Genomic DNA, 18,237 nt, shown 5'->3' with positions numbered 1-18,237 from the left:
GTTTTGACTCTGTCCGGTTTCCTGCCTGCGTTTCCTGTCCGGAATAGTTCCCGTCTATTTTTGTCCTGTTTATTATTATCTCCAGTTTTTGTTCCCGTCTAGTTCGTCCTGTTTAATTTCGATATCCTGTTTTGATATCAATCCTGTCCGTCCCGTCCTGTCCGATTTCTGCTCAGGCCATTGTCATCGATCTCGTCAACCTCTGGCTTCCTGTCATTCCACGCCAGACTGCTGTCTAACGTGCATGACTCCCCATTTCCCGTAAAATAAAAGGCTTGTGTGAGAAACGTCCCGCATTTGGGTCCTGATCCTGTTCCGTTTCATGACAGATCTATTGCATTTACCTCCAAAAATTTATATACGTAGTCATTTTAGTGACGTCTGCGCGAGTGACGTATGCTGGGGGGAAATTCACGCGGAGGGACATTTTTCAGCACAACATGGCCTGGAGCGCCCCCCTTGCGGTTTAGTGTGAAATAATTTACCGGTGATGAAAATTTTAAACTCAATGATATAATAATGTGTTAATAATTTCACATATAAGTCATACCGGAGTATAAGTTGGACCCCCAGCCAAATTTGGGCGACTTATAAACAGGAAATACGGTAATGATAAATTGCTGAGGAAGGTAACTGAAGGTATTTGCACTTTCGGATGCGGGCGTTGTCCCAAAGTGATAGACACACTGGTGCACAAAGAGGGCAGGTTTTTAATTCCCCTTTTTCTTCCCACCTCAATCTCTGAGACACCCCCTCCTCAGAGAGAAGGCATGAGCAGGGGGCTTAGATTTCCAAAGCTTGTGTTGCGGTGCTGGATCCATGGCGTGCGTAGCGCTGCCCCCTGCCCACTAATCCACCCTCCCAAAAGAAGTCTCCTGAGGCCATAGGATGAAGGAGGAGGGAGAAGCGGCATGTTAACCTTGTCACTCACACCCGAGAGGTGACTAATGACCCCCCTACCCATTACCCCATAATACTGTTCTGTGTCCTCCCCTTTTCACATGTTTCCGTTGACACCCGGCATTTCCTTTTCTCGCCTTTAAATCACCTTGATTCCAATAATAATGAAGAATTTCATGTTTTATACCTCAGGAAAAGAGGCAGTGAGGTTCGAACACGAGCGTTCAAAGGCCCTGCGCCCGACCTTCGGCCCCGCCCATCCACGCATAATACGTCCCGTAATGAGAAGATCTGTGATTGTTCTTCCTAATTAACTAGCAGATCAAAGTGTGAGCCCGCTGAGGAGGCCCTCGCTCCATGAAGGACACAGCGGCGAGAAGACGGATTCCCATTTAAACATTTATATGATAAACAAACATACGACAGAATTAGAGTTGCAATAATATTTTAGATGTAAAAGGGTTTTCCATATGACAGGGACATGATGATCAAAATGTAGAATTTAAAGTGCAAACAAATCATTACTAAAATGTCAATTTTTTTGTTCATTTTTTGCATGAAAAGAAAATGGACAAAGAGCAAATTGTAAAAAAAAAAAAAAAACAATGACAATAACCTGTCATGATTACGGATGTGACTCAGCTGTCCCCGCTCATTTGGCGCCAACTGCCGCGGGTTCTGATTGGCTCCCAACCCATTCCTGTCAGTCCCCTGTTGTCAGTCTGTCTGCGAACCTCAGTGTATACTAGGGAATCCTTTTTCGTCCCTGACTCCCACCTGTCCCGTTTTTGCTCCCGTCTGTCTCCGGCTACGAGCTGTTTTGCTCCTGACCACGTCCGTTCTTCCGTCCCGGATTACGACCTTTTTGTCCCCGACTAAATCTACTCTCCCGTTCTGGCTTACGACTCGTTTGCGACCCCGACCACGCCTTGCTCTCCCAGTCCCGGCTACCAACTAGTTTTTCCATCCCTGACACCGCCATCGCTCGCTACGGAAGATCTACTTCCGTGTTCGGATCCCAGTCCGAATCCGAGAGCGACTTGCTTCCCGCGTCCAGCGAACACCGGATCGTGGGCGCAGCCCTTTCTCTTTCTTTCAATAAAACTTGTGGTAAACGTCACGCAATTGGGTCCTGTTTCCGTTCAGGTCCTGACATAACTCAAAACAGAAATAGATGTCATTGCGATATAGCAGTGAAGAAATTCATGAGAAATCCTTTATATGGCATGTATACAGAATGGTATTTTGAGAACAACTAAATAAATAAATGAAATGACGATCTAAAGTTGAGCTTTTCAACTAGTGGGTCGAGACCCAAAAGTGGGTCACGGACCGGATTTCAGTGGGTTGCGGGCCTTTGGCTTGGTAAAAGAATGCTATGAAAAAACAAATCCTGCTCGTATATCCTGTCCGGTATCGATCCAGTCTATCTTGCCCTGTTTGATATCGGTCTCTAGTGTCTGGTATCGTTTCCGCCTATCTCGTCCTGTTTGATATCGGACTCCAGTCTCCAGTGTCTGGCATCGATCCCGTTTGTCTCACCCTGTCCGATTTCTTGCTACAATCTCCAGTATCAGGTAACGTCCCTGTCTATCTCGTCCTGTTTGATATCGAACTTCAGTCTCCAGTGTCTGGTATCGATCCCGTCGGTCTCGTCCTGTCTGATATCTGTTTCCAGTCTCCTGTATCTGATATTAATCCTGAATGTCCCGTCCTGTCCAGTATCGTCCCATCTGTCCGGTATTTGCTCGTGTAACTGGTATCGATCTCGTCAGCCTCTGGCTTCCTGTTGTTTCACGCCAGACTTCTGCCTTATTTTTTCCGCCCAGCGATCGCCGAATCACTGGCGTTTGTGTTAACGTGCATGACTGCCCCATTCCCGTAAAATAAAGCTTGTGTGAGAAACGGAACGCATCTGGGTCCTCCTCCTGTTCTGGTTCTGACAAAAATACCCTTAAATATGATAAAAAAGAGGAATGGGGGACAGGGAGTGCTGGAGTGTAACTTCATGCTCGTTACTGTAGCGTGATGGTGAAAGTAAGTAAAAGCCTGTACAGTCCAAAAGCCAACCCGAACCCGAGAAAGATTAAAAAGTACATTTTATTCAAACGTGTCTAAGAAATGCACAAGTAGGCACAACACAAAGAGCTTGACAGAGGCTGCAATGATGACACAAGCCAGGAGATGGCGGCAGAGAGTAACAAAATTCCAAATTCCGTACAGCTTACTTAACAGTAGATTGCGATAATTAACCGCTAGCAACTTATGTTATCCCTATGCTGTTAGGCTAAAGTAGGGTTTAAATAAACACAGTCAACCACTAATGCTTTATTTTTAAAGACACCGATCATGTCCATGATTTCTCATGCCAGTTAGAGATCAAATTTCCTAGAAAACCACTGAACCATCACTGATGAGCTATTTTCAGAACCAGTCTGTGGGCTACTCATAGGGAGCTACCTGGAGCCCGTGTTGTAGAGGTTCTTACATTGTCAATAAAACCCAACGTTTGTATCTACTGTACGTACAGCATATCTGAAAATAGTAATATGAAAGGCTTCGAGTTTGCCAAGTGTAATAAACGTTCTACACTGCCGTCGTAGCCTGCGCTAGGCAAACTTTGTCACCTGTACAACGCGACGAAGACGTTGGAGTTCTGTTATCATCAGAGCGTCTCTGATGCCCGATCCGTCTGACAGATGTGGAGCAAGCGCAGTTTTCTTTAGACGCCTTCATCTGGCTTCTACCTTGTTATTTATAGACGCTCCCTTCAGAATCTCATCATCATCATTAGGAACGGCATCATCGTCGTCTGATCACTGTGCCGGTTTTCAAGCGGTAGAAAAAGAAGGAAGTAAAAGTGTGCGACGGATATAAAAAACACAGAGCGGCTGTCAGCTCGGCCGACTTGATGTCGCCGCAGGAACGGATGGAGGTGGCGAGTAAAGAGGACTCGCAACATCCCACAGGCGCCTTCAAATGAGTTTGGAGCTTGAACCTCGGCGAAGACGCCTCAGATGTGACAGTTTGGGAGTTTTTTTCATCTTATTTTGATGGCGGACCCAAAAGTATATTCGAGTTTATTTATAGCGACCTCACCCTTCAGCCTCTCTTTCAAAGCTAATGAAAGCAGTGAAGATGAAATAGACAAGACAAAAAAGACAAAAGAGTTTGAGTGTTAGTGCTAATGCTATGTGCTCTTATGACAATACATTTAAAAATACAGTGGGTCCTCTTTATACGAGCACCTCTGAAGACGAGAATTTCAGTATTTCGGAACGAATATCTTGTTTGCTATACAAAGGAAAATCCAGTTCACGAGCGTCCCAGAGGCTACCACTAGAGACCGCTTCAGACTCCTCAACACTTGTGACTGTTTACTGCCAGCAACAGCTCTTGCAACTTCAGAATGAAAAATGTGCTGTAAAAATTCTTGTGTGTACGTTCATTTAAAGTAACAGTAACTTTAATTATAAGTGTATAGTAAGTTCTTACGCATCATCAATAGTCTCACCATCTCATGTCTTTCGACCACAGCCAATTGCTCGCCTTATTTATAGTTGAAACCTACCTTATTAAGCGATAATGGATCTTACAAACACAACGTGGCACCTATTTACTCACACCAAGACAGATCAGGCAAAATACTGAGACAGTATTAGCAAACTACGAGAACATCGTCTGCTACCAATGCCCAAGACGATCCAGATTCGAGCCTAGATAAGCAAGACAAGGTCAGTCTTTTTTATATATATTTATTATACCGTATAAAATGTTTATATGGTGTGCACAGTGTGAAATGATCATAAAACGTAAAAATACAGAGAGAATGTAAAAGTTGACAGGTATGCGATCACTGGAACTCCTTTTTGAAATCTTTATAAATCACTTCTGACATCACCATCCTAAAACTGTAATTCCTTCGTTCACTACAAGTGTGTAAAGGGTGTTCCGCAGGGGTGTGAACGCAGTACCTTGTGGTTTGGTATCCTGAGGGTGATGGCCGGAATGGGAACTTGGGGCGAAGTGCTCGTCGCTGTACGTGATCAACGGCGTAAGCGGGTGGATGGCGTGGGAGGGCTGCACCACGGGAACTTTGTTGGACTGTGAAGGACAAGAAAAAAATAAAAGATTAAGCACATGTTTGACCATTGCTATTTATATGCACCCATACCGTATTTTTTGACTCTAAGGCGCACTGGATAATAAGGCGCACCTCCCAAAAAATAGTCTTTTGTCATATGTTATTTATAGATAAGGCACACCGCACTATAAGGTGTCAGAAATTGAGACTACAGTAAGAGCTACCATTGCTCTGCCACTGCCCGCACATTCTCAGTGCACAAGAAAATCTAGCCAGCGCACAAAAACGAGGGCTCAAAATTACTAATTAAGAAGCGACTATAGTCAAAGTTACAGTGCATGAAGGTAAAAATACACGGGTTCCCCTGACGTTGTGTCCTAAATGCGGTATTTTGAAGTCAATGTCGAACAAAGTTGAAAAGCAAAGTTAGTAGAGTTTGTCGAGAGCCGGCTTCTTCGGCTCGGCTAACTAAAAGGAACTGGCTCTTTCGGGTCCTAAACGGCTCTTCAGGTTATTTTTGCTTCTTTAATCCCAACATGACCAAGTATTATGTAAAACTATGCACAAAATGACCTAAAAGAAGGGGGGAATAGAACAAAAACAAAAAAATACCAAAATGAAAAAGTAGTGAAAAGCTGGGAAAAAAAGAAACAAAAGGAAGAGAAAAATTTAGAAAAAAAAGCCAGAAAAAAAGAAAAGAATGAAACTAGGAAAACAGTAAATGGAGAACAAAAAGAAAAAAGTAACAGCTTGGAAAAAATAAACACAATGAGACTTTTTTTTAAAGGAATTTTAAAAAAAGTAGAAAAAAAACCACGGAAAAAAGAAGAAAAAGTTTGTGTTGCATTCAAATAATTTCCAATTGTATCAAGTAAATCTTGTTGCCAACATTGTACTTCCACTAAAAAATGTGACTAAGTACAGTTATGTATTTTGCAACCGACAAAATAAGCCCCCAAAAATGTTAATATTATGCGACAAAATATATCAGGAAAAAAAAAGAAATGTATATCTTGTGAAAGAATTGTAAGAACAAACGACGTTTGTAGGCAGTACAACCTTTGCAATAGTACATGCGTCAATTCATTCAAAAGAGAAAAATAATTTTGCATTGCCAGAAACTCAGCAAAATGTAACGTGATGTCAAGTTTTGGACATGTTTGATAATTAATTATCTTGCCACACTTGGGATTATGGTGGCTCACTGTTGTTTCAAGCGTTGCTCGCCGACTTTGTGTGAACGCTCAGACCCGTGGAAAATTAGAGGGAACATTGTACGTAAGTATACTTTGTGTAGTAATGCACACCTATAATTGCTGCATGCATTTCCAATCTTATCAACCATATTCTTCAGTATACATGAAACACCGGGTTATATAAGGCACGCTTTCTAATTTCTGTCCAATTTGGGGTTTCTGGGTGCGCCTTATAGTCTGGAAAATACGGTACTCTGCCAAGAATGGCTGATCATAGAAACTGCCAACTTTGTCGTTTAGCTTTTTGGATCGGGAGCCGCTGGCCAGATAGGAGTGCGCCGGAGAGGGGGAGGCAATAGCGAGGGGGCTTTCAGACGGGAGATCAAAGGCGGTCATTAGCCAGTGAATAAGGGGAGTTCATTACAGAGCAAGAGCAGTAGGGGAACCCTGGAGAGGATGAGAAAGGTGGGGGAGGCTTGGGAAGCGAAGAGAGACGTCTGCAGCTGAGTTGGAAACCGGTGGCCCGGCACAAGCCTTCCTAGAATCAGAGTTGACTCACAGCTAAAACGGTCGAGAGCCAAACCCTGAAAAGTTGTGGCTGGACTCTCCTATCCCGTGGTGCCCCCCACCCTCCAGCTCTGTAAACACTCCTTACATGCTTCAACAGCAGAGAACACATGGTAGCGCTTAAGTGCCGGGACCACGCCTTCACCTCGGCACGATGTAGCCTGGATTTGATGCTTGCCAGATTTTCAAGATAGGCCTCCTTAAAATAGGTTTAGCTGTATTTTTAGTGTGTAACGTACTTTTTTTTCATTTCCCCAAAAGAACTCATGTTAAACAAAAAGTTAAACGGTATTTGTGCAATGATTGATTGGATTCACAAAGCATTGAATGCAATAGGAATCAAACCTGGGTTGCGGCGGTGTGATAGATGAATCCTAACTGCTAGAGTACCAGTGATATATATAGGGTTGGGTAGGGTTACTTTAACTTGATTACTTTCAATTACTTTTGGATTAGCAAGTATATCATTGTGTTGATTTAATAGCATATTGGTCAACCTACAATGGCGGATAAGAAATGGATTTGGTCGCAGACTTACTGTTAAAGCCATTTTTTAGACGGACTCTGCGAGGAAAGCTAGACATCATTAAAAATGTCTAAAAACTCTGAAGCCCGAACAAATAACTTCGCAGAACTGATCCCAAAGCAAACCCAAAATTTCATAATTTATTTGTGAGGACTACGAAGGAGGAGAGGTGATTTGGGCTGACCCTGACTGTAAAAATATTTACATCATTTATATTTGTGTTCTGCAGAGGTTACCTTAATTAAAAAATGTCCATAAATTTGGGTTTTCTGAAGAGTTTAAGGAAACATTTTAAGGCCGTTTGTCATTTTGATGGTTTAAAAATTCTTTAAGATGCGCAGCACATTGAAAAGAGGGTGTGGCATTGAGACAAGTATCAATAATGACGGATGAACGATAATCTAAAAAATTCTGCAAGAGAGAAGGCCGGCTGGACCCAACCTGAATGTAATGATTGACATTTTAGGCCTGATGGGCCCGGGCTTAAGATTTGACCTCTACTAAAGACCTAGGTGTGAAATGCACAGCCCGCCACTGATTAAGCAAATGATAAAAGTAGGGATGTCTGATTGCTAGCACCCCCAACCTCTTTACTACATGTAGTAAATGCTGCTGTTTTGGTGAGCAAACCACTTTAAAGATCTGGTCATTTTGAATGGTGCACAGAATGCCAATTGCTCTGCGTGTCCTCCATATAGACCAACCAAAAAAGATCATTTGGGGTAAATAAATAATCACTTCTAAGTGAAATGGGATCATTTCCCGAGGTACAACTGAAGGAACAGTGGTCGGGAACGCATTGAAGCAATTACACTTGTCTCTTTTCCCCGGGGGTAAAAAGGCGGAGTCTATTTGAAGGCGGCGTTTATTTGTCTTAAGCAGATGACACCCCAGGCAATTCATTCGGGGCACGGTGTCTGTTACGGTATGGCAATCATGTTCTTTTTATACCTCTTTCTTTGTTTGGGTGGTGATTTTGAGGTGGGGTGCCAAGGCGACATTCCTGAGCACTTAGCGGCGGAGGCCGGCCAGCACTGGCTTGCCCAATCTGACACACACAAAGTTGGACTCAGGGGTGACTGGAATGCGTGCATTTCCCAGAAGCCCTCACAGGCTGGCACGATCCTCCATCGGTGGACCCCCCACCTTACGGGAAGGTCCCGAGCGGGTACGGGACGATACTAGCGTGCAGCGCACCAGCTCCGCAAACCACATGATGCTTGCTGGTGCGCCACACTCATTACTTGAGAATGGAGCTGGTCCTCCTTAAAAACCAGCTGGAAAATATTTGACCACTTTTGCTCTGCCCTTAGAGATTCGATCTGCAACCTCAGTGGGACTGTTTACATCTAGGCTTAAAACACTTCTATTTCATAGCTTATGAAAGACCTATATCTCACGTTGACGATTTCTGTGTATCATTTGTTCTTGCAACCTCCATTGCAGCCTGGTCATCATGTTTGGTACCTTCTTCATTTTCCTCATGTTGAGGTTTTTGAGTTTTGGCTTGCCCTCATGTAGGTTTTAGATCAGTAGATGGTGTAATAATAGTCTGTACTTTGCAATAATCTGTGGTCTGTGCAGCCCTTTGGAACTTCTTGTGATAAAAGGCTATAGATACATTTTGACATTTTGTGCTGCAGTTCAGCATGATAAGTGCCAAAATTTACAAAAAACTTAAAATAAAATTATGTTGATATTGCTTTGTGTCAGGGTAAGCTATAAAGGTGCTACAGTTACATCTGACCAAATCATCGACAATTATCATCCTTTTTGGACTATAAAACTCACTTAAGAACTCCAAATTGGCCAGCCATTTGAAAGTGCACCTTCTTACCCACTACGCCTTATACGTGGATACAATTGGAAATGCATAGAGTTTTATATGTGTCCGCCAGACGTTTTACGAACTATAAGTTGTTTTGCAATGATGGATTAATCGAAAAACATCGCTGACCAAAATCCAAAAAACATTTCATGCGATGGAAATCAAACCCAGGGAGCAACAGTGAGAGCACCAAAACCTAACCACTAGTCCACCAGATTAATGGGCCACTATTTCTATGATCAAGTGTTATATTTTTCCACCTCCATATCCATTTTTCTCCCAGAACATAAATCGATGTATCATTAGGATTCATTTTGTATTAGAAAATAATGTAATCTTCACAGCCGTAATATTTTTTTTTTTACTTTGGTCAATTTAAAATTATTATTGTCATGATTACCGATGTGTATCACCTGTGCCCGATCCTTTGGCGCCAACTGCCTCTGACTCTGATTGGCTCCCGGTCGCTATTTAAACCCACTCCTATTCGTCCCCTTTTGTCAGTCGGTCTGCGAACCTCAGTCTACACTAGGCAAGCCTTTTTCGACCCTGACTCCAACCTGTTTTTTGCTCCCGTCTGTCCCCCGGCTTTGACCCGGTTTTGATCCTGACCACGTCTACTCTCCCGTCTTGGCTTTCGACCTCTTTTTGTCCCCGACCATGTCTACTCTCCTTTCCTGGCTTCCCACTCCCTTCCGACCCCGACCACATTTTTGCTCTCCTGTCCCAGCTACTGACCCGTTTTTCAGTTCCCGACACCGCCATCGCTTGCCACGGAAGATCCACTTCCGCGTTCAGAGCGACCTGCTTCCCGCATCCAGCGATCACCAGATCGTGGGCGCAACCCTTTCTCTTTCTTCCAATAAAACTTGTGAGAAACGCAACGCAATTGGGTCCTGTCTCCGTTCTGGTCTTGACATTAATGGGTGTTATTTGACAAATGATTGACTCATTTTCAGTGTCAAAATGCAATTTTAACTGTTGAAAAATATTTGGAGACTAGTTACTAATGATTATTTTTCCTTGGTGGTCAAATATATATTTTCTTCCATTTGGAAAATGACTTGTAAATACATTGTAATACAGGTACATTTTGCAAATTTAAACATTAATCCTTTGAAAAAATACATGAACTTTATCATTTTTGCTTAATCAACAAACTTTGTTCAAATAATAAAAAACAACAATTATATGGAAGTTATTTTAAATTATATGAGCACTGTTATTTGAGAACTTCACATACGTGAAGATTAATTCTCTTATCTGAAAGCTTCTCTCCCTGTTTCTCCTTGCAATTTCGAAACCCATGGATGTCTTCTCTCCTTATTTTGAGTGTCTACTCAAGTTAAAATTAAACAATTAGGCTCACAGACTAAAAGGTTGAGCTTAAGATCTCAAGGCATCGCAATGGTGAAGAGTTTTATCAGATAAATAATGCTATAGTGGGATTATATTCATTGTTTTTTTCAAACCTGGTTTAAGTTATAGCTAGCATGTTTTCACAAGGATTGGTATTTAGCTCCTTCCCAGCTTGCTAACGATCACCTGTGTTGGAGAAGATCAACCTCCAAAAATGCAGTATACGTGGCCCTCAAGGACTATGTTGCCCACCCCTGATCCAGCCCCTTTATAGGTACTCATAGAAGCTGGTATTTTCACTGTCGTGGTTCTTCCACTGATTGCTCACTCACAGTCTAGTTGTCTGATTAGGGGATTGGTCTCTGTGTAAAAGCACACCGTGCCAAAGACAAAGAAAAGCAAATACTGATTTCATTATGTCATTTTACAGTAACTGTGTGAAAGAATCCTGCACAGGTGAGCAATGCCGTCTGAAGAAGGTGACAGGCTAATCCGCTAGCGTGGGAATTTTAGCCCTTATTTACAAAAGAAGGTGGGCTTAAAAGTCTTAACCTTCAAAGAGGGCGGCCGGTACGTGTCATACTCCAGGGGCTACCCCTGCACAGACACAGGTGGGGCTGTGGGAATGAGATAAGAAGTGGCAGGATTATTATCTTCTCCACTGGGGGTCGGTAAGGTTTGTTCAAATGATACACTTTGGAGAGGACAGCGACACCTGCAGTGAAAGCAAAAGCCCGGGCCACACAGCACGGAAGCCGGCTTTTATTGGCGTTTGTCAGATGGGATTTGAGTCAGCTTGTTAATAAAGAGCGACCCATTGTAGTGAAGTCAGCCGAGGAAAGCGGTTAGGCCTCTGTGACCAATACGCAAATTTATGTGCGAACGTTGCAGCCACAACAGTCAATTGGCGAGAAATGCAGCCAAGAGAAAACAGGCCAGAAGTACAGGACGTTCTAGGTTTCACAATGGATACCAACCGAACCCAAATTTGTATTTATCTATGGGTTTTTTCCTGCTTTCATCAAATTATTTAATAAAAGACATTCTGAACACAATGCCTCCTTATCGATGCCACTTAATTGTATCCTGCACAAAAACCTCTTTGATGATTGGGGTGAAGCAGCAGTGGATTTAATCAAGCCTTCTGGGAACAGGCTGTGCAGTCGGGTCCTCGCTACTTAATATTTCACGGCATTTTGACATCATGCTGCAGTTTAGCAATCATGCTTAGTGTGTTTATATTCAGAAAAAATTGAATATTACCTATAGTAAAAAATTATTTTGTATAGCACTCTTCGTTCAATTGCAACTTTAAGTACTGTACGGAAAAAATTCAATAGGAAAAATAAGAACATTTACGAACCCAATAACCCGAAACGCCAAATACAGATACACAAAATGTAAGAAATTCAAATATGCTCTTACTTGGACAACTAATAGTCCAAATAAGAAGGTTAAGTTGGTGCGAAACATGAATAAAATGGTCTTTTGTTTGAATCAAAATGTATGTCTAACGATGTCTATTTGGGCAATACCATTGTTCGTGCTTTGCCCTTTTCAGTCGGATTATTCCCAAAAGCCACGTATACAGGGTTAACTTTTTCCAAGTAAACTGATTATTTGAATGTGTCCTAAAACCCGAATCTAATTACTGTAAAATAAGGCCTAAATTCTGGTTTGTTAGTCATGGAGATGTTATGTTATGTTTTCAGCTTCATTCACCCAATTTGTCAGCACATATTTACTACTGCGTGAAAAACAATGAGAATGAGGGTTTGAGAGTTTTTAAATTTATTTTGTCATTGGTGGTTCCTGCGGTAATGGACCAAATTGCATTAGCTTGTCATCGTTCCTCGTGGACTAAAGGAAACTCCAGCGACCTAACATTGATGCAGATGGTACAGAGAGAGAAGCGTGGTGTTTTTGATGGACAACTTCCACTGCGGTTAAATTCGGATGTACTGTATATATTTAGGACTTGTTTTGTGGGTGCAAAAGTTAAAATATTGTGAGTTTGTTGTAAGTATTGAATACAGAACCTGCTGTAAAACCAATTTTGCTCCTGTTATGTATTAATAATATATGAATAATGTAGGAATGATATTGGCAAAAACATAGCGATTTGGCAAAGTTAATCTGGTTAGAAACAGACGACGAGGATTATGATGCATGTGATATGATACCAGTAAAAAAAATTAAAATTTTGCACCAGCTCTTTTTTAAAAATATGTTTTTATGTGTGTATTTCATTTTGTAATCAATACTAAAATAAAACACAACCAAACTCAGTTTTTATTTTGTTGTTTTTTTTTTAAATCCGCACAATTGTATGCTTGTCGATGTTGTTGTAACAGAGCCCCAGAAGAGTGCTCCCACGCCCTATAGTGCGGTGCACCCTGTGTAGTGTTAAATAAAGAAATAGAACCAGCTACGGAGACGGCACCTTTTAACGCTTATGATGAAAATACAGTTAAAAAAAAGGCATTTCCCAAAAAACTGCACAACCACCCATCAACTCCTAGGATGTTTACCAACCAGCTCACATGCTTTCTGCATACTTCATTGTCGCTGCAGGCACGGGGAGTCCTCATTGCATATAAATTACACGAGTGGGAAGTGATTATTATAAAAAAAGAGAGAAAAAAATCTCCCCCACCTCCCCCACCCAGCAAATGTGGTATAATTGAGTACAAAAGCTGTGCTGTGAGATGACGGGGGAGAAGCAAGTTGGTGCGTGAATTGGCGCTTGAACTATTGCAGGAAGGATGGAATCATGCGCTGACAAATAAAAAAACAAGATTGAGAAAGAGAATAAAATGAAGCATTTCCTTCCCCACCCCAAATGGAACCGGTGTGCCAAGTGTGTGGTTGCCTTCGCTGCAACGTTCTGGAGCGGCTCCCGTTAGGAGACGGCTCCATGCCAGCTTCAGTTATGCACAATGAGTTTCCCTTAAAACACACGCACACACATTTCAGTAAGTCTGCCTCTGAAGAGCCGCCTGACGCTTGATAGGACGTCCAATTTCTATGTTTTTCTTGTCAATTCTGGGACCTCGCCTCTCGCACTCTCGTGGAAAATACAAATAGAAGGGTCCTCCAGTATTTAATTTCTCTTGAATTTAAAAAAAAAATGAGGAACCCAAAAGAGAAAAAATAGGGGACATTCAGTTTGGTTGCCCGCAGTTTCCAAATTTTAGCAGCTTGTTTAATTTTGCTAATTTAACTACTGAAATACTTTCGAATTAGTTGGTACTTAAAGGAGCTGTACAGAAATTTAAACTTTGTTACTCTCGCCTCAATCTCTTGGTTTAAAGTCGTGATCACAACCTCAGTCAGCTAATTTATGATGCACATGCAAGTAGGTGCATTTCTTAGACCCGCCCAAACAAACTTATTTCGTCCTTTTTTGGGGGGTTTGGGATTGTGTTTGTACTCCATTAAAAGCAGGTATTTTTTTTCTTTTACCATTTTCATGCTAAACTGACAAATAGAAATTTAAAAAACATTTGGTTACAAGCATGACGTCAAACTCTAGCACTCCCTCCTAGCTCCCATTCCTCAAATGCAATGTGTTCGTCCCGAATAACTAATAAAAGATAAAAATGTGGGAAAAAATCACAAGTGCTCTTTGAACTCTGTTGAGCATTATTAACACATACTTAATAGAGAAAATATTGAACTTTGAACTTCTAAAGGAAGTGCCCTGCAATTGGAGATTGCTCAGAAAAGCAAAACAAAACAAAAGAAAAACAAAACAATGCAAAAAACCCCAAAACAAAATAAACTTACTTACTGTGTATTTTGAATAATAAGTCGCAGTCTTTTTCACTTTTTCACAGTCTTTTTCATACATATATATATATATATATATATATATATATATATATATATATATATATATATATATATATATATAAAAGGTGGTTAGCACGCACAGTTCTGAGGTCATGGGTTTAAATCCAACTACCAGCCTTCCTGTGCGGGGTTTGCATGTTCTCCCTGTGCTTGCGTGGGTTTCCTCCAGACACTCTGGTTCCCTCTCGCATGCCTAAAACATGCATGTCAAGTTAATTGTCCCCAGGTGTGAATGAGCGAGTGAGTTGTCTGTCTCTGTGTGCCCTGCGACTGGCTGGGATGGGCTCCAGCACCCCCGCAACCCTATTGAGGATAAGCGGATGGATGGACGGATATGTATGCTTTTGGACTGCAAAAGAAAATTCAGAATACAATCCATTTAAATAATCAATTTACTTATTTTTGCTAAATAACTCATACTCATACTTTTAAAAGATAAACAGTAGAACATATAGTATATTATTAAAAAATAATCATTAAAAACCAATGTAATATGCCAACGGGAAAATATTTTTTGTTAAAAAAAATTTGTTCAGCGTAATTCAACCCACGATTTTCACCCAGTCAGTTAAGACAGGCTTCAGCTCACCCATGACATTAATGGGAAAAGGCAATAAAAAATGAACAGTCTGATAGGTTCAAGTGACAAAGATCCAATTTTTGCTTTTCATGTGGCTCTATTTGGACGGGTTGGATACCCCGGATCGGAAAAGGGCCCCTTTCAAATGTGGCCAAAAAACCCTTTGCGAATCAAAATGGAGACAGTTGTCTTTACCCCGTCAAAGCATGTCAGACACTAGATTTGTTTGAAGTACTGAAAAGGCAGAAAGGTGAAGCGTCGGCCAATCAAAGGCTACGTTTGTAACGGACAATATCCTCATGTTGTTGCTTTGGCACGATGAGACTTCAGCAAACATAAACATTGTGATGTAAGCGTTGAATGGGAATCGTGCCCGCAGTGTAATTACAGCATAACCTCCACAGGCTTCTTTTCCACACTTGGAAAAACCAATGCACTGCAACTCGTTCCTGCTGTAAAGTTGCAATAAAATGATGCAACACTTAGCTTAGGAAAACACTCCAGATGCTGTGACGAGTTCACCCACATTTATGCAATTTCTCCTTTCGTTCCTTGTTTCTCGATTAGAGCATTTGATATTGCTTGACAAACAGTTACAGATTTCAGGTCTGCATATTAGTTTTTGCACAATCGAAAGTCTTAGACACATTACCTCTTTCAGTTACTTCATTTAAAAAGTAATTGTTTTAAAAGTAGCTGCAAGTAATTATCTAGTTACAAATTACCGTATCCACTAACATTGAAGCCGACCCCCTAAAACTGATTAAAACACTCAGATAATAATAGAGATAGAAAACGTGTTAACCAATCCATGGAAAAGCAGTAAGGCCATCATATTTCTTGGCTTGTGCAATCTTAAGAGCTTACGAACTAACAGTTGAGATACTCCATATCCATTTTGTCTTAAAACTACACGACTATTTCTTAATCGATTTCTGGGTAATGTCCAAGATGTGTATAATAAAGAAATTATCTATCTATCTATCTATCTATCTATCTATCTATCTATCTATCTATCTATCTATCTATCTATCTATCTATCTATCTATCTATCTATCTATCTATCTATCTATCTATCTATCTATCTATCTATCTATCTATCTATCTATCTATCTATCTATCTATCTATCTATCTATCTATCTATCTATCTATCTATCTATCTATCTATCTATCTATCTATCTATCTATCTATCTATCTATCTATCTATCTATCTATCTATCTATCTCTCCCTTTCTCTGTCTCTCTCTCTGTCACTCTCTCTCTCTATCTATCTATCTATCTATCTATCTAGATAATAAGTTTACAATAAAATGACCACAATTTCGTACTCATTGACCATAGATTCTGTGATCACGTTTTCCCCGTTCATATCGTTGTTCCTGCAAAAGCCATGCCCCTTTCCTCACACGCTGCCACCTATTTGCTACTGGTGAGACACAACCAAACACGTATGCGTGTATATACTGATCCCTAATTTTAGTACTTTATTTTATAGTTGTAAATATTGCTAGGATGCAAAAACACCTGGTAGGAAAATTATCAGAATATCAGTAGGGAGAAATTATGTTCCCTCTTCTTTGTGTTTGAGACAGCACCTCCGTAACTGTATTCAGTTGTATTTTGTAGGTAGATATAAACATCCCAGCATTGCTCAGTTGTTGTATTTGGCGTTATATTGCTGGCAGAAGGAGGGTTGTATGTGACATCATGATCGACTGCCAAATCATAGTAGATAAGTAGGAGCGATTGCCATATTGTAGTAGAAGTTGTGATTCCCAATCTGCTTTTAAAAGGTAGCGGAGTAATACACCAACGATTGAGTTACAAAATGTTAATAATAGTATTGTATTACAGTACTCGTTACAGAGAAAAGTAATTGCATTCCGGGAACCCATTCCATTGTAACGCGTAACTTCCAACGTTTACAATCAATACCTTAAAAATGGGATGGAACTGTAAGCCAGTATTAGGCTGGATCAGGGTCACAGAACCGGCAGCAAAAAGCCTTCGTGAGAACGCCACCACTATTTCCCAAGCGTGAAACAAAGCAAATGACAACCAGGCGAGGGAGCAGCCTCAAAGTACACTGAATGAAATTGTTCATCATCTGAAGGCAATTGGGAAGAAGACGGTGACCCTACTGTGGTAGAAGGACATAAATCATGCAAAGCCTGCATAGCCCTCCCTCACTGAGAAGGCCTCCTCTAAGCATCTCCAGTATTAGCCTTTTTCCGAACCCGTTTCTGAGTGGTTAAGAGTGGAATAGTTTAAATCGATTAGGGTAGCTTAAGCTAGGTTAAACTCAAGGCCTATGCCAATGGAGTTTTTGTCAGGACCAGAACGGAAACAGGACCCAATTGCGTTACATCTGCGTCCAGCGAACACCGGATCGTGGGCGCAGCCCTTTGTCTTTCTTTCAATAAAACTTGTGGTAAACGTCACGCAATTGAGTCCTGTTTCCGTTCTGGTCCTGACATTCCCGTATTTTATACGTTTTTTGATTATTATAAAATGTGTACGGCGTATAACAATTTAGGCCGGGAAATTAAATAAAAATTGTTGTTTTTTTGTTGAACCAATCTTGTCTTGCCAGAGGAGTGAAGGAGATAACATACCTATGAACTTTTCCTGTAATTTATAAATTTTTTGATTATTTCCAATTGTGTACACTGTATAACAATTTAGTATGCGAAATAAAATAAAAATCGTAGTTTTTTTCTTTTTTTAAACCAATCTTCTCTTGCCAGAGGAGTGACAGAGATCGCATACCTGTCAACTTGTGTTTTTCCCGTAATTTACACGTTTCTGATCATTTCAAATTGTGTTTGCCGTTTAACAATTTAGTCCGGGAAATTTAAAAAAACATTTTTTTTGTTAGGCCAATCTTGTCTTGCTAGAGGAGTGGCGAAGATCGCATAACTGTCAACTTATGGTTTTCCCGTATTTTATATGTTTTTGGATTATTTGAAATTGTGTATGTTGGATAACATTTTTTGTAGTTTTTTGTTAAACTAATCTGTTCTCTAATCCGGATCTTCTCGGTCACTGGTAGCAGACGACAACGTCATTTTAGATTTTAGCAATCTATGCGGTACTCTGCATAGTCTGTCTTGCTGTGAGTAACTAGGTGCCGCGTTGTTTATTATCGCTTAATATGAAGAATTGCAACCATTAATACAGGGAGCAATTGGCTGTGGTTGACAGGTATGATTTAGATAGCCCACCCCTCTTTTTTATTTATTAATCTACATTCGCCAACACATTTTATGTGTTTAAGGCAGAAAGAAAAAATGATCCAAATGTAGAATGTATATGAAGGTCGTAGACTATCTGGTTTCCT

The 18,237-nt window shown here is 40.8% G+C and overlaps 1 protein-coding gene across 10 annotated transcripts in view; it reads right to left on the bottom strand.

The window, feature by feature from the left end:
- lef1 (lymphoid enhancer-binding factor 1) overlaps positions 1-18,237 on the bottom strand; it is a 106,790-nt gene that overhangs the window by 27,766 nt on the left and 60,787 nt on the right. For all 10 annotated transcript variants that reach the window (XM_088341854.1, XM_088341851.1, XM_088341856.1 and 7 more), the window contains exon 4: positions 4,875-5,004. In XM_088341854.1, the coding sequence (XP_088197980.1) occupies positions 4,875-5,004 (130 nt within the window). The remainder of the gene's footprint in view (positions 1-4,874; positions 5,005-18,237) is intronic.

Source organism: Urocampus carinirostris, chromosome 8 (genome assembly GCF_059441175.1).
Source record: "Urocampus carinirostris isolate Australia breed hairy pipefish chromosome 8, RoL_Ucar_1.0, whole genome shotgun sequence".
NCBI classification, from domain to species: Eukaryota; Metazoa; Chordata; class Actinopteri; order Syngnathiformes; family Syngnathidae; genus Urocampus; species Urocampus carinirostris.
Note: the sequence above shows the minus strand (reverse complement) of the source record. Positions and strands in the feature narration are given on the sequence as shown.